Source organism: Carcharhinus amblyrhynchos, chromosome 5 (genome assembly GCF_965287045.1).
Source record: "Carcharhinus amblyrhynchos chromosome 5, sCarAmb.v2.hapA, whole genome shotgun sequence".
NCBI classification, from domain to species: Eukaryota; Metazoa; Chordata; class Chondrichthyes; order Carcharhiniformes; family Carcharhinidae; genus Carcharhinus; species Carcharhinus amblyrhynchos.
This window is the reverse complement of record NC_137328.1, coordinates 66,703,613-66,721,425: the sequence shown is the minus strand read 5'-3', so window position 1 is coordinate 66,721,425 and position 17,813 is coordinate 66,703,613. Positions and strand designations below refer to the sequence as shown.

The window sequence follows — 17,813 nt, the reverse complement described above, 5'->3', positions numbered from 1 at the left end:
TGATACAGGTGGGTAGGAAGAGAGGCCCTCAAGGACAATCCTCTGAAGGGATTGGGTGAAAGTGCTGGCAATTCAACAGAGTCTGGTGCTGCCAACCTACCAGCAGCACCACAACACAGTCTAATGACCTCACAAGGTTGGGTAAAACCTGTGAATGCTCTTTCGTATTACTGTAAATTATACAATTCTAATGGAGCAGAGAGCCTGGGGTTGTATGTGCACAAATCATTCAAGGTGGAAGAGAAGGTTGAGAAAGCAATTAATAAAACTTGTAAGTGATTCTGGTCTCTATAAATAGTAACAGTTCAGAATAAAGAAAAGCGAGTGTCAGAGTCCACAGTTAGTATCTAATGGAAGTGGTATACAAATTGGTAAACAGCCTAAAGCCTGTTCCCTTCCAGATGAGCTAGATTAAAATTATCTTTGTTAGAAGCCATGAAGATTACAAACTCACGCACTCCTAATATTGGTCAAGTGTGTGATTTTGGACATTGTAAAAAGTCTGACAACACCAGGTTTTAGTCCAACCTATTTATTTGATAATATACTCACAAGCTTTCGGGGTTAGCTCCTTCGTCAGGTGAATGGAGAGTTCTGGCCTCTGAAAGAGCATATAAAGCACAGACAGTTTAGAGATTACTGATTAGAATGTGAATCCTTACAACTAACCTGCTGTTCAAGACCTGAAGTGGCTGATAATGTGAGTGGAAGGAGCACTGATCACAGTTTAAAGAGATGTGTATTGTCTCCAGACAGTACAGTAAGTGAGGTTTTGCAAACCCAGGCAAGTCACGGGGGTTACAGATAGTGCGACATGAACCCGAGATCCCTGTTGAGACTGTCTTCATGTGTGCGGAACTTGGCTATCAGTCTCTGTTCAGCGACTCTGCGCTGTCGTGTGTCGTGAAGGCCGCCTTGGAGAATGCTTACCCGAAGGTCAGAGGCTGAATGCCCGTGACCACTGAAGTGTTCGCCAACAGGAAGGGAACAGTCTTGCCTGGTGACTGTCGAGCGATGTTCATTCATACGTTGTCGTAGCGTCTGCATGGTCTCCCCAATGTACCATGCTTCGGGACAGCAACCTCTGCAAGACATGCCGGATCATCGACATGGATACCATCATCACACGTGAGAATACCATCCACCAGGTACATGGTAAATACTCTTGCAACTCGGCCAACATTGTCTACCTGATACGTTGCAAGAAAGGATGTCCCGAAGCATGGTACATTGGGGAGACCATGCAGACGCTACGACAACGGATGAATGAACATCGCTCGACAGTCACCAGGCAAGACTGTTCCCTTCCTGTTGGCGAACACTTCAGTGGTCACGGGCATTCAGCCTCTGACCTTCGGGTAAGCATTCTCCAAGGCGGCCTTCACGACACACGACAGCGCAGAGTCGCTGAACAGAGACTGATAGCCAAGTTCCGCACACATGAAGACGGTCTCAACAGGGATCTTGGGTTCATGTCGTGCTATCTGTAACCCCCGTGACTTACCTGGGTTTGCAAAACCTCACTTACTGTACTGTCTGGAGACAATACACATCTCTTTAAACCGTGATCAGTGCTCCTTCCACTCACATTATCAGCCACTTCAGGTCTTGAACAGCAGGTTAGGTGTAAGGATTCGCATTCTAATCAGTAATCTCTAAACTGTCTGTGCTTTATATGCTCTGTCTGAGGCCAGAACTCTCCATTCACCTGACGAAGGGGCTAACCCCGAAAGCTTGTGAGTATATTATCAAATAAATAGGTTGGACTAAAACCTGGTGTTGTCAGACTTTTTACTGTGTTTTACGCCAGTCCAACGCCGGCATACCCACATTTTGGACATTGACAGAAGAATATCTTCGCTTTAATGAATGGGTAGATTTCTCTCCAAAGAAGCAAGTTGATAACATGCTGTTTTGAGTTATGAATAGCATCAATTATTAATCCAGGATTTAAACCAATCTCAGCCCAAAAACTAACTTGAAACAAAAATCTTGTACTATCTGACTGTCCTTGCAAATGAAAATTACTTTGTACGTGCTTTTATTTATGCATGTGTGGTGTGATTGTTGCTAACTGAACTTCAAATTATTGAAAATTGCCTGTTATTTTTCAGATCTCTCAATTTGCAACAAAGTAATTGGTTTTTTTCCACATGCCTTGCATGAGAAAGAAAAAGGAAATGATAGCAGAAGAAAACTCACTTTACGTTAGGATGTCACGACTGCTTTTTAAGGTGCTGAATATTTTGAGGGAAAAGATTTTTAATATTTGTAAAAATTCCTTTACAGAACAAAGCAGAAGAGATGACTTAGAAGCATTAGGTCACATGTTCATGTATTTCCTCCGTGGCAGTCTTCCTTGGCAGGGCCTTAAGGCAGGTTTTTTTTCTCACTCTCCAATTTTCCAAACCAAACTACTCATTCCAGGTGAGCATTGCTGTGGTAACGACATTGCTGCGTTCACTTCCTTTTCCAGGCAGACACATTAAAAGAAAGATATCAGAAGATTGGGGACACCAAGCGAGCAACACCAGTCGAAGTGTTGTGTGAAAACTTTCCAGGTAACTTTAAATCTCTCAACAGTCCCAGTGATTCTCGGGTTTCCAGAAGTCTAGATACTATTTGCCACTTAAATTCAATGCAATGCACAAGGTTTATACAATTCTCTATTGATAGCTAATGCTGCTGATGTATCATCATTATCCTTTCATCGAGAAAGAAAAGTGAAGGCAGTAAAATCAAACTATTTGAATTTTAGTTTGTATATGTACATTCAGATCTGAGTTTTTTCAGTTGAGGTCAAGTTTAAAGGGTGAACGTTTTTTGCCAATCTGGTGGTGTTACTCACAGATGTGTGGACTTCATGCAGCTCATGGGATCCAAAGCTAAATTTTTTTATTGAAAGCTCCTAAGGTTTGTCCAAAATGCTGCCATTGCATTTGTGGTATAGCAAGACACACAGCTCAAACAAGGTTACAAGGAGATTGACTGACTGTGGAGTTGATGAGAAAATGAATGAAAACAGCACGTTGGTTATAATGTAGAAACAGTGAGTCTGAAGTTTCCCAAGTTTTAAAAGATTGGGACAAAAGAAGGAGAATTCTGTTGACATGTTGCGTTTTGCATCCTACATCTGGTTCTCTCAAGAGCACTGCAGAAATTGCTGGATTTGTAAACTCCAATGATGATGATTTCTCCTTGTCTACACACTGAAAAAACATTTTCAATACGTGTATATTTTGAACTTTCTCATTTGTCCGTGGGATGAGAATACAGCTGGCAAGGCCAGCATTTATTGCCGTTGCAGGTGCTGATGAGCCACTGCCTAGAATTACTGCAATTCATGTCGTATAAATATAATCCACACTGCCAGTAGAAAAGGAATTCCAGGATTTGACCCAGTGACACTGAATATTTTTATAGTTGTAGATATCGTTCCTAACCTGAATGGTGTGTGACTTTGAGGAGATCTTGTGTCGGTATTATGCATGGGTACTGTGCATCTTTGCCTTTGTCTAAGTGGTCAAGTTTGTGGGGGGTTTGCAAGGTGCTGTCACAGGAGCTTTGGTGAGTTGCTGCAGTGCACCTAGTAAATGGTACAAATCACTGCTATAGTCCCTGTTGGTAAACGGAGTGAATCTGTAAGGTGATGGATGAGGTGCAAATCAAATAGGCTGTCTTGTCCTGAGTGGCTCGAGTGTTGCTGGAGCTGTACTCGCCCAGGCAAGTGTAGAGTATTCCATCATGCTCCTGACTTGTGCTTGTAGATGGTGGACAGGCTTTGGGGAGTCAACAGGTGAATTCATGGCTGTAAATTCCTAGCCTCTGACCTGTGCTTGTAGCCACAGTATTTATAAGGCTAGTCCAGTTCAGTTTCTGGGTAATGGTGACCTCTGTGGATGTTGATGGTAGAAGATTCAGTGACAATTCTGTTGAATGCCAAGGGTAGGTGATTAGATTCTCCTTTATTGGAGATGGTAATTGCCTCACTATGGGTGCACATTACTGTGGCTGTACCTGCATCACATGGATTGCAGCGTTTCAAGAAGGCAGCTCACTCCCCTTCTTCAAGGACAGTTAAAGATGGGCAATAAGTGCTCACAGAGGCAGCAATGCCCACATCTCTTGAATGAACAAAATAGCACTTGTGTGGCACAAATGTTGTTTGCCACTGATCAGGCCTTCCTGAATATTGTCCAAGTCTTCCTGCATTTGGGCATGTACTGTTCCAGTAACTGAAAAATCATGAATGGGACTGACTACTGTATTTGTCAGAAAACACCCCCACTTCTGACCTAATGATGGGGTGAAGGCAATGAAGCAGTTGAAAATGGTAGGCCTAGGACACTATATCCTGAGGAATTCTTGTAGTGATGTCTTGGAACTGAGATGATTGGCCTCCAACAATTAGAACCATCTTCCTTTGTGCTAGGTATGACTCCAGCTGGAGTTTCTCCCGATTCCATTGACTTCATTTTTACTCGGCTCCTTGATGCCATATTTGGTTAAAATGCTCTCTTGACATTAAGGGCTTCCTCCCCACCACTAGAAGGCAGCTTGCTACCCCGTGTGAGCTGCTCCATCCATGTTTCTGGCAAGGATATGATGAAGTCTGGAGCCAAGTGCCCCGGACAGGGCCCAAGCTGAGCATCCGTGAGCATGTTATTGCAGAGTAAATGCCACTTGATAGCACTGTCAACAAAATCTTCTATCACACTGCTGCTGATTGAGAGGTACCTTCTGGGGCCGTAATTAGCTGAATTGGATTTGTCCTACTTTTTGTAGGTAGAATGTACTTGGCTATTTTCTGCATGGAAGATGTCAGTGTTGTAGCTGTCCTGGAGCAGCTTTGCTCAGGACACACTAGTTCTGGAATGCAAGTTTTCACCATTAAATGCATTTGCAGCATCCAGTGCATTCAAGATGATTTTTTAGTGTCGTGAATCAGAAGGTATTGGCTGAAGGCTAATTGTAATGCTGGGGCCTTGGGCTGAGACTTGGATGGATCCACTCACCACTTTCGCTGAATGCTGATTGGAGATGTTTAAGTCTCATCCTTTGCCCTGACCTGCTGGGCAGCCACACATTGTGCAAATTTCGGGAACCTCATCCTCTGCTAAGTTGTTTAATTATCCACTGCCATTCATGATCGCGTTTGACCGGACTGCAGAGCTTTGATTAGATCCGTTGGTTGTAGGATTACTTTGCTCTGAATTATTGCACACTGCTTTAGCTATTCAGCGTACAGTTGCCTGTGTTGTTGCTTCACTGGAATTGGCACCTCATTTTTTAGTTCTGCACATGCCATGCTCTCTGCCACTTCTCCTTGCACCAGAGTTGGTTCTCTTGGTATGGTAATGCGCAGAGTGTACGATATGCAAGATCATGGCATTACAGAATGCAGTTCCGTTGCTGCTAATGGTCCACAGAGCCACAGCCAAATTTTGAGCTGCTCAATCTGTTCTGAATCTATCCCTTTTAGCACAGTTGCACTGCAGCACATGATGGAATTCTTTTTCATTAGTGCCAGAAGTAGCCATATGTCAACACTGCAATGAAGTACTGTAAAAAATCCCCTAGTCGCCACATTCCGGCATTTGTTTGGGTATACTGGGGGAGAATTTAGCATGGCACCTAACCACATCTTTCAGACTATGGGAGGACCCGGAGGAACTCAACGCAGACATGGGAGAACCTGCAAAGTCCACACAGACACTGACCCAAGCTAGGAATCGAATATAGGTCCCTTGTGCTGTGGGGAAGCAGTGCTAACCAGAGGAATCTGTCCTCAATATGCTAGACCCTGGCCGTACATGGCCACTGATCAACAAGGTGGCTGGTGGCACAGTGGTTAGCACCAGATTCCATTCCTGTCACTGTCTTTGTGGAGCTTGCACATTCTCCCTGTGTCTGCTCCAGTTTCCTCCCACAGTCCAAAGATGTGCGGGTTAGTTTGATTGGCCATGCTAAATTGTCCGTTAGCATCAGGTGGATGAGCAGGTAAAATGTGTGGAGTTGTGGGAATAGGCCAGGGTGGTGTCGTGGTTGATGCAGACTCGGTGGGCCGAATGGCCTCCTTCTGTACTGTCGGGATTCCAAGGTGAGGTACAAGCTCATTGAAATTGTCCTTGAAAATATATTCATGACAAAAATGAGAGGTTCCGTTTTATTTTGGTTGCTTAAGGTTTATATATAATTGAACATCTGATCTCTGTCTAGTCCATGGTAAATTTCTCATCTTTTTATTCCTGTCTACTGGTGCAAAATGAGTCTGCACATTTTAATGTTATCAGAAATCTGTTGGACACCATATGACTGCAGTATCTCATACTTGCCTGACTTTAACCTGTGAACGATTTGGGATATAAAATCTCTATCAAAGATGTTTTTTTTGCAATTCTTCCACGTTTCTTTTGTATTACATTTGGGAACAGATAAACAATTAAATTTTTTTTGGGATTACTTGAAAATTTGTAAGAATACAAAAGGGAAATTCATGTTTTTAACTAACATGCTGCATTCTCAATCTTCTAAAAGCAATGTAAAATATGAGATGCTGACAGCAAAATATCTGGAGAGAATGCCTTTTCATATTTAGTTAATTTTGTCCTATTTGAAATCTGAGGAGAGGAAGGATGAAGATAATCTTTTTAAATTGGAGGAAGTGTTTGCTATAAACAGTTTATAACATAAGAATAACAAGCATGGAACATAATATCTTCTAACTAAATTATTTATAATTTGTGATGTGATTAAAAACAGTGCAATGCTGTGAAGGATTTGTACAGATGAGGTTTTATTAAACCCCTTTGTTTTAATAATGTTTAAAATGCATTTTTAATTCAGTTTTAAAATAGAGGGTATTTGCCGATGTCTTTTTAACACTTGCTAACTTTGAGCTGTAGTGTGTTTTGTTTGGACTACCTGAATTTTTATTTCATTCATTTGAGGGACATGGACAATGCTAGCTGGTCAGCCTTTATTGCCCTTCCCTAGTTGCCCTCGAGAAGGTGATGGTGAGCTGCTGCTTTAACACTGCAGTCAATGTGCTGTGGGTTGACCCACAATGCCTTTAGGGAGGGAATTTCTGTTCTTATAGGTACTACTCCCTTGCTTATCCTGAATAGGAACCTTTCAAAAGATTTATAACCTTGACTAAACTGCTGTTTTATTCATTAATGACGATTAATGAATCATTTTCTTAAGTACTATCATCTTTTAAAAGTAGTTTTGACACTACTCAGTATACTGAATTTAATTTTAAAGTTGTTTTGCAGGTAATATTTGGCAAAAAGAAATCAGCATGGGTAAAAACATTTGACAAGAGAATAGAGAAAATCAAAACTAATCTTCTAGCAGTTATTTGTGGAAATAAGCAGGAATTGTATTAAACCTACTTTTTCCCACTATGCCATAGAGAAACTTGAAAGTGGTGATATTTAATGACTCCAAGATAAAACATTTAAACTGTAATTTTGTGTTTACAGAAGAGATGGCGACATACTTGCGTTATGTAAGAAGATTGGACTTCTTTGAGAAACCAGACTATGATTACCTAAGGAAGCTCTTCACAGACTTATTTGATAAGAAGGGTTACATGTTCGATTATGAATATGACTGGATTGGCAAACAGCTTGTAAGACTAAAAATTGACTTATTTACAAATATTATTTTTGTCAGGTGAATATAGTTATTGCAAAACGCAACAGGCACTTCAGATATTTCTGGATGGGATTAGAAATCCAGATAAAATTGTTGGCCTCTGTCTGCAACTTTAAAATGTTTCGTCCTTTATCACAAATAATGTTTGGAATGTGAAGCTTGAGCAAAGCTGAAGCTGATATGAGATGTGCTCATGTGATGTTGAAACTCAGAACCCTCTGTATCATATTCTGAAAGTCAGACTGACTATGCTCTGTATCCACAGTGGCTTACTAAACATAACTGAGGCACGATTCTCAAGCGTACTGGGCTTAATTCTCAATCTGTTTCATGATAGCTAATCTCAGACAGCAGCAGTGGAGGAGCTGGGGCTGGAGGTTTCAGAACCCTGAGTTGGAAAGTATTAAGTTTGACTTTGTTGTGATGCCCTGTACAATTAAATTGTCTGCCAGCATTCACTACCATGTCTTATGTAAGCAAAATAATTCCTTGGATGAGTTGTTGAAGGGCTTCTGACATCCATGGATGTGTAACCAAACTAGTAAAAAGGGAAGAAAATCGAGAGGAAAAAATACAAGGAACTAGAACTATTATTGAACTCTGATTTAGTCTGCTGTTTGGCACAGCAGAAATCCATCACTCTGCTGACAAAGCTTCAAACCAAAGCACTGAGGAATCCCTGGTGGGTCACACCTCACTTACCTTAGTTCAATGAATTTAGCTGAAGATCAGCAAGTGCCAGTGATTCAGGATCTTTAATTGTCTGCAGAATTATTGCTGTAGCTTTTTTCATTCATTCATGGGACACGGACGTCGCTGGCTGGCCAGCATTTATTGGCCATCCCTCGTGGCCCTTGTTCGGAGGGCAGTTGAGAGCCAATCATATTGCTATGGCTCTGGAATCAGATGTAGGCCAGATCAGGTAAAGACAGCACATTTCCTTCCCTGAAGGGCATAAGTGAACCAGATGGGCTTCCTCGACAATCAACAATGACTTCGTTGTCATTAGTAGATTCTTAATTTAGATTTTTTTTATTGAATTCAAATTCCGTCATCTCCCATGGGGATTCGAACCCCGATTCCCAGACCATTAGCTGAGTTTCTAGATTAATAATCTAGCGATAATACCACTAGACCATCGCCTCCCCAACCTTGTGAACCTTGGCTTTAATAGCCTAAAACCAAGCAATGTTTTCCATTACAAGCATCGGTAAAGGCTCATTGCTTATCTGACAAGGAACACTTTTTACATAACATGGAATTGGTGTGCAGGGTTATCTGGAGCTGAATAGACCCATTTATCCATTATACTTTCAGTACCACTGTACTCAATGAGCAAGGCTATCTGGTTTACCAACACTACTTTGAGTGCTGCAGGATTGCATCAAATGATTCAGACATAGTGCATGGAAGTCAGTTTCAATCTTGCATCACTGGGTGTGCCCTTTTAGAAGCAGTTCAGCATGAAAGAGGCTGTACTTCCCATTGCATTGTATGAAGTTCATATAATGCTTCTGCATCATTGAGCATTTTAATTGCACATTGTAACTAATGTTTTATATGCTATTAAAGGAGGTTGGTTTCCTGGTTCATAATTGCAAGCCCATCTAATAATGAATGATGGTGCAATTCATTACTCTACCTTTTGTTAATGTTTATTTGAGTTTGCAATGAATGGAAATTGATGCCAAATACATTTGTTGTATTAAGAGTTGTCAGTGCTGCAGAATGAAACATTATTTCAAGCCTTTTGTGTGTGACACACTTCTGGATAAATAGACAGTTTAGGAGCATTGACATTTATGACAGCAGCAAATTATTTTTCAATAACTCAATTATTCAGGAAAGCAGTTCTCTTTAAGAGAAAGGCAGAGATGCCTGGATCAGTACAAATACATTTCTTTGTAGCTGCTTATAGTGCATTTTCCCAAATACCCATCCAAATGATTACATCTGTGTATCTCCAACAGTGTTTTTCCTTGATTCCCTTTCATCCATTTCCCAATTAAGGAATTCCTGTTATGTGGTTCTACTCCTACCTGAATGAACACAGTCAGCGCATCTCCATCAATAACTTATCTCCTATCCAAGGACCCATCATTTTCATCAAAATGTTTCCTCTAGTCAAAGCATCAACAGACATGACACAGTTGCCATAGTTACGCCAATGAAATCGTGATGCACCTTTCCACCACACGGCTCAGTAACCAGTATTGCAACAAACAAATTAACAGTTACCTAGAAATATATATAGCTGCAAGAATAACTTGTTCAGGCAAAAAGATCAATCTTTTCTGGTGAAAAGAAACTTTTTTTTGGACAAGGTCGCAAGATTGTTCACAAAACAATGTGAGAAATGGGTGTCGGGTTGCACTGGAGAGAAATGGACATTTTAACTTTTGCTGTGGACCCTTGATGAGAACTATTTAAAAAAAATACAGCTGAGTCGAACAAAAGGAAGGGGCAGGAAAAATACATGTATATTAACAGCCACTGTCACTTCTTTTGCGATTGCCCTTGCATCAGTTTGTCTTCAACATCAGAAATGTTTCCCAATTCGGCTAACTGCGGAGATAATGTGCTCAAGTCTCTGGAGTGGAGCATGAACCTACAACCTTTTGACTCCAAGAAAAATAGAGCTTGTGTAAGGAGAAATATAGGGATACCTGCTTAATTTGGCATTCTGGAAATATTAATTGAATGCTGACTGGGGACTTGTTGCATGTTGCAATTTCAACGCTCACTTTATTGTTAGCTGAGTGATGTAGATTAATGTTTGCAGGCAAAAGGCAGTATTGTGTACTTCCAATGAGTAACAAAGAGCAGCTGTTTCAAGTTCACGTTGACACTTCAGTTATCTTTATTTAAGATTGTAAAGACTGTTTTCTTTAATTGTAGCCTACTCCGGTTGGTTCAATTCATGCAGATAGTGCTCTAACAGCGAACAGAGATGGTCATCAGTACAGGGACAGAACACAGCAAACCAAAGCTCAGGTAGGTGTGGAAATATCATTGTGATTTGGATTGTTATTTGCAATAAGTTATTTGAGTACCTTCTAGGAAATGAAGGTGCTTTTTCACTGCTTTTGAGGTTTATTGGTGCACCAGGAGTGTTGGCTTCCAGACTGGAGTAACTGGTAACAACTTTGAAGTAAACTTGCTGGATGTATTATGGTCAAAAAAGTTTGCTTGCTGCTGGCCTAAAAGAATCTGACCAGGTTGCATTTGTGTTGCTGTTGATTGCACAAGATTTGACTGGCAATAGCTGAAGCCACAAGAACTGGAACAACTAGGAAACTGAAAGAGAAGCAGAGTCTGTGAGTGGAGTTCCAGCTGTAGATCAGTTGTGTGATGTGAACCTTGCATTGAATGATTATATTGTCATAAACTGAGCATGTTTCAGTCATATTAGAAATTGCATAAATTCTCATTTGCTACGTGTGGGGTTCAGATCTGCTGATAAGCGTGAGCCGAAGTCTGACATGTGTCCGTTGCTCTGACAATGAGCCGTGGGATGTAAACAAGTATTAGTGTTTCCCTTTGGAAAGAAAACCCAGTTTGGTTTTGTTGGCTGAAGCTGGACCATAAGTTTTTTGATAACTTTTCTTCCCTTGAGAGTATTTTATATTTTGAATCTATACACTTTTTAAATACTTGTATAACTTGATTTATCATATAAAATGTCTGTTAAATATTATACTTCCATGGAAACAACTGATCTTCCACGCCATACGTGTTATACAACATTGAGTATGGATATGTCTATATATTTTATAATTATAGTTGTAATATTCTGGACTAGAGGATGGAATGGGGCTGTGGGGAGTGGGGCTGTGAGGAATGGCTGGTGAAATGTAGAAATTGCTTGTTTATTAACTGTGGTAGTGGTTGTTATAAGTTTTTGGACGCAATTTCTACACATTGTTCAATGAGGGAGAAAAAAACTCAATGTCTAGCTGATTTTTATTTTTCATTGGCAAGCTCCCAAGTACATTTGATACCATGTCTTAAGGTGGCCTTAAGCTTAAATTTGGGAGAAATTGTCTATCCAAGTTTCATAATGGTTGCCACTGGAAGCAAAGTTAATTATCATAAGTGATATGCAAAAATGACTTGAGTGCATTACTTGTGTCTGGCATTTGGTTGAGTCTCCAAATTGGGGAATCTAGTCTTGGCTTGCAAGCCAGAACAAGCCTGTGTCGGAGAAACATTTTGCAGGTGTTTATTGAATACAGTAGTTTTTTAAAAGCTTTTTGAGACTTGTAATTTTTTAATGGCTTTTTTATATATGTTGTTATTTATGTATCTAATTATTCAGCTGATTCCAAAATAAATTTCATCCAAATTCAAGTAAATAAAGCAACCTGGATGAAACTTTGGGCTTCAAAATGGTTGAGTGTCTGGGACATGTTTGTTGATTTACATTTCAGTGGATTTCCTTGAGGTTTTTTTAAAAATGAAAAAAAAACTTGACACTTGATTTTATTTTTGCCATGAACAGATTTGGTGAGTCATTCACATATCTTATTCATGATACACTGCGCATGAGCTTTAATTATTTAGAAACAAATGCTTATGAAGTAACTGCAAAAGGGAGGAAAAAGTCTCTGGCCAATGTGAGCCTATCAGCATGACCATAAAGCTCAAATGAAGAAAATTCTCATGGAATGTTTAGAACAATGCAGCAATGATGTCTGTGAACCAAGTATTATCAGAAGTTCTTAACTTAAGTTCAGAATTGAATTTTGTACAAAACTCAAGTTAATTACTCAATTTTGCTACACCAAAAATTTATTGCATTATAGTCCCAATGTTTTGAATTTTTCACTTTAGTTGCTATTTTTGTGCAGATAAGAAACACAGTTCCACTTGTTAAATTGGACAATTTTATATTTAAGAGACAGAAATGAATACAATACTGCAGTGATTAGGAGAATAAAACATCATTCGAATTCTGGTTTGTTTATGGGAGAGTGCAGTCTTCATTCTCCCAATGTTGTTAAAGGCTGGGCTAATAAGTAATTGTCATCTTGCATGAATGAGATGCTACCAGTGCAACAGGCGTGAAACTCGTGTTCAGTCTTTGTAAGCACAGCCATGAGCTGCAACTTCCCAGCAAAAAAAATTGATTTATCCATTTGTCGCTGGGGTTCGGGAAGCCTGCTTAGGGAATACGCAAGAGCTGATTGGTGACTATGAATATTAATGAAATCTACAGTAATATGAAAGTACCTTGGTGATTTATTGATTACCTGATAAAATTCTTCTGCCCTTAGGGTAGGGGGGTGAGTCACTCACTTATTTTGATGTGGCAGTGAAGCAGGGGATGTTTGGTTGCTGAGGGGAAAAGCTCACTCTTTCTATATTCTGATAAGTTACAAAAACATTACCTTTGATCCTTTGCATCCATATTTTTGTAATGGTTATCAAACATTTTCAATCCAGCCAGATTTAAAAGATTTGAGAAATCTTGTTCCAAGACATTAAATTGTGGGGCTATGAAATTCACTTTCACTGTTCATTTGCATTTCTATGAATGAGATTAGTCCACACCGTGGCACACAACTAATGGCCTACTGTTGCTAAACTGCAGAGGATTCCCTCATTGTTTCCAGAACGGACCATGCAGGGAAGGCTTGATAAATTTTTTTTGCAAGGAAGTTTGGGTAGAAGCCATGTCAGCAAAGTTGTCAGTGGTTTGAATTGCTGATAAGCAAAGGCAAATGACTGTCAGCAACAAAGAAGTAGTGTAAAAATAATTTCCTACCTGCAGAAGTATAAATCAAAAGTTATTCAGCCTGTTGTGTTCAAAGTGCTCCTCAATTAACTCAATGATGCAGAAATCTGACTGCAATGACCTTGGAGTTGCTCCTCCATAGACAAGTTACGTCACTGAAAGAGGCCAATCAGCCCATTGTGTCTGCGCCAAAAAAGAGAGATGAGCATCAACTAGCGGCTCATTTAATCCGACTTTCCAGAATCTGGTCCGTAGCTTGCTGGCTACAGCCCTTCAGATGCAGATCCAAGCACCTTTTTTAAATGAGTTTCAACATCGACCACCAATTTGGGCAGTAACTTCAGATGCCCATCCCCTCTGGGTGAGCATTTTTCCTTGTTTCCCTTCTGATCCTTCTACCAATCACCTTAAACCTGTGCTTCCCTGGTAATTGAGCCCTGAGCTTGAAACAGGGCATCCCTGTTTAGGCCCCCTCTAATTTTATATACTTCAAGCAGGTCACCCCTCAGCCTCCTGTCTTCAAAGGAAAACAACTCTAGCCTCTCCAGTATTCCCTTAAAATTATAGTCTTCAAGCCTTGCCAAAATTCTGTCTCCAGAGCAATTATATCCTTCCTGCTATGTGGTGACCAAAGCTGTGTACACAATTTCAGCAGTGATCTAGTCTGTTTTACACAGTTGCAGCGCAACATTCTTGCTTTTGTATTCAATACCTTATCTAATGAAGAAAAGCATTCCAGATGCTCTCTTTTCCACCTCATCCATCTTCAGGGACCTGTGAATATGTGAAGGCCCCTCACTTCCTCTACTCTACTCAATATCCTTCTGTTTACTGAGTCTTTTTTGGTGTTTGCCCTCCCTGAGTGCATTACCACTCATTTCTTCCGATTAGAATCCATTTGCCACTAGGACTCATCATTGATATTCTGAAACCAACAGCTATAGTCTTCTATCAGCTACACGGCCAATTTCTGTGCCATCCAGTGGCAGTTCAGTCAACCTAGGTGTAGAAGCATGAAGCAGCTGATGGGAAGTCACTCAAGAATGGAAGTTTAGGCCATGATTTATAGTTTTGCTCTGACCTCCACTGTCTGATATAAACAGTTTGGATATTGTGTGCCACACTGAACCAACTGAGAGAAAGTAGGCAAGTTTTATCAGGTGAGAACATGAGACACTGGCCTGTAATTTTCAGTCAGCAGCAGAACATCAGCAATCGTTGACCTCAAAGCTGCTTCGGTATCTAGTGATCTTTGCACGAAGAATTTCAAATCAATGTGCATGTGATTGCAGTGCAAGTTAATGGGGATTTCCAGTGTTGAGCTGCAATGAAATCATCAAGTTGTCTAAGCAGTCAGTGATAATGATGAATGTTCACAGACAGCAAAATGAAAGCTGCAAATCATGAAATCACTTTTTTTAAAGATGTTTACACATTGTGGAACAAAGATTGGGGCATTGGTATAGGGTTATGGCAAAAGTTATAGTATCATAAATGTTTTGAAATTATTTACAAGAGTCCAGTCATTAATCATGATGGAGACATTTAACAACTTCTTAGTTCCACATCAGTTTGTTCAGCAGTCTCTATTGTTCAGATCATTGTTTGAAACTTCTGGCTGAGCATGACTGGGGTTCACAGCGCAGCCCATGTTGGAGCAGTTAATGATGGTGAAAGAGGTTCACAGTGGAGGCTGTGATGGGGCAGTTAAGGACAAGCTGCAGCTTCAGCATTTCTGTGTTAATAGGTGCTTATGCTAAATTCTGAAGTTATGATTAGATCTAGAGGGGATAATGGTTGGGACCATGACAGTTCACTATCCGCAGAATCTGGCCAATTAACCTTATAAATGAAACTCAACAGTTTTGCTCATACCATTAAAGGTTATACTTGCACTGTTTCTATGCGGCTGAAATATCTCTTGGTGCTTCACATGAAGTGGATTGGTCAGCAGCTGCTGTCATCTTAGCAGCGCCCAAAGATCCTTGTGGGTACTGCTGGAATTGAAATAGTCCGCATGAAGAAGTGAAGATGCCTCCTGGACTTGAAGCAAGCCTGAGAATTTTGGGTAGAAATGTCTGGGTTCCCCAGTGAAGGGAGTGAATGGGATGGGGGCTTGGGTTAGAGCAATTGGGAAGCAGAATAAGGCCTTTAGGTGGCAGTTAATTATCCACATAAGGGCCTCAGTAGGCCTGAGGTCAGACAGGCTGCTGAATGTCTTATCCAGCCCTGTCATGTGGGAAAGAGGTTGACAGTTAGCAGGAAAGTAATGGCAGGCTTGTCACTTGTTCTATTTTACGAGTGTATCCCCAATTGCCTGGCACTACCTCCCCCCCGCATTGAAATGCACCAGGTGACTGCAAAATTCACCCCAATTAATTACTACTTGGTAAACAATGACTATGTTTGTGTGTAGGCAAATGCAGCAACCATTCCAAGCTATTCCTGCCCAGCAAATTGTGTTGTATGAAATTGGCAGTATGTTTGCACTGATTTTGCTCTGCATTGGAGGAGTAATATCTTACTAAGCGTGTCCATTAGCATGCTATTGGAAGTCTTGACAGTAGACCTGGAACACTCCACAATCTGTGTGGCTTTGGATAGATTCAGAACCGATCTAGCAGTTCGAAGGCACTGTGGGTTATCAGTAGCTGCATCATTTCATCCCAGTAAAATCTGGCCTGGCATATTCCAACTTTACCAATACCAACAGATTTACTTGCTGCATTCAATTGTGAATGGCGGTGGAGAATTCAACAAAAAGAGGAGGAGAGCATATGAACATCTCATACCTGAACCCAGCATGAGTTTAGAAAACAAGGCTGAGGTTTTTGCAACCACTTTCACTCAAGTGCCAAGTGAATGATCTATCTTGGCCTCCTGCTCAGGTCTTTATGCTCACAGAAGCCTGTTTTTAGCTAATTTGATCACTTCCGATCACAGTCAAAGATGGCTAAGCAATCTGGATAGAGCAAAGACAATGGGCCCTACCAAGATCCCAGCTGCTGTACTGAACACTTGTGCTCCAGATCTTGTCATGCCTCCAGCCAAACTATTCCAGTGCAGCTGCAACACTGGCCTCTGCTGAATAAAGTGGACAATTACGCAGTTATGTCCTATTCACAGAAAGAAAGACAAAACTAATCTGGCAAATTATCATGCATCAGTCTGCTCTCAGGCATCAGCTAAGAGATGGAAGGTGATGTCATCAACAGTGCTGTTAAACTGCACTTGGACAACAATAATGTACAGAAGATAAAAGCAAGGTATTGTAGCTGCTGGAATCTGAAACAAAAACAGAAAATGCTGGAAAGTCTCAGCAGGCCTGACAGCATCTGTGTGGAGAGAATAGAATCCATGTTTAGGGTCTGGAGGACCCTTTGTCTCACCATTGCTTTGTTTGGGTTCTTCCAGGACCACTGGTTGCAGATCTCATTACAGCCTTCGCCCAGGTAAGTACAGGAAAGCTGAATTCCTAAAATGAGGAGAGAGTCAGTACTCGTGACACCAGTGCAGTTTCTCCAATGTTCATGGCTCTGGATTGGCCATTGGTATGGCAGTGATCACTGGATGCCTTGTCTATAAATTATTCAATTGACCTACTGGACAACATTCATTTTAAGCAGCACTGGTATGTGGCTGCACAGTAATCATGAAGGGCAAAACTGGCTGCAAATGAGCAGAAATTCCAGCTTGAGATGTGTGTATGCATGAGCACAAGAAATGGACTGCTCATAGCAAAGGGAAATTTGATGGAATATTGCTGACTAGCAGAATTAATTTGAGATCGAGGTTAATGTCACATTTTCTTGAAAGCCATAAAAATTTTGTATAGTACGTAATAATCATAGAATCTTACAGTGCAGGAGGAGGCCATTCAACTCATTGAGTCTGCAGCAACCACGTTCCCACCCAGGCCCTATCCCCATGACCCCACGCATTTACCCTAGCTAGTCACCCTGACACTAAGGGGCAATTTGACATGGCCAATCCATCTAACTTGCACATCTTTGAACTGTGGGAGGCTACTGGAGCACTCGGAGTAAACCCACGCAAACACTGGGAGAATGTGCAAACTCTACACAGACACAGACCCGGGAATTAAACCTCGGACACTGGCGCTGTGAAGCAGCAGTGCTAACCACTGTGCTGTCCATTTAATGATAAATGATGGAATACAATCTCTTCATTCAAGCCAAACCGTATCAATTGAATTTAATGGAATTCCTTTGGAAAACAGTGGAATACTTCAATAAAATGTACATGGATTTTAAAAAGACCCAAGTTGTTGTACAAGGGTTATTTACGAAATTGAGATAAAGGTTGAAAGGGAATATGATAATATGGATAGGAAATTAGATAAACAACTGGAAGCAAGGGTGAATGGAATTGTTTTTGGATTGAGGGATGAGAA

General features: G+C 40.7%; 1 protein-coding gene across 3 annotated transcripts in view; it reads left to right on the top strand.

Annotated features, from left to right (window-relative positions):
• LOC145343086 (casein kinase I) overlaps positions 1 to 17,813 on the top strand; it is a 214,327-nt gene that overhangs the window by 163,262 nt on the left and 33,252 nt on the right. For all 3 annotated transcript variants that reach the window (XM_080188949.1, XM_080188948.1, XM_080188947.1), the window contains exons 7-10: positions 2,290 to 2,379; positions 2,481 to 2,561; positions 7,488 to 7,636; positions 10,561 to 10,656. In XM_080188949.1, coding sequence (XP_080045075.1) covers positions 2,290 to 2,379; positions 2,481 to 2,561; positions 7,488 to 7,636; positions 10,561 to 10,656 — 416 coding nt within the window. The remainder of the gene's footprint in view (positions 1 to 2,289; positions 2,380 to 2,480; positions 2,562 to 7,487; positions 7,637 to 10,560; positions 10,657 to 17,813) is intronic.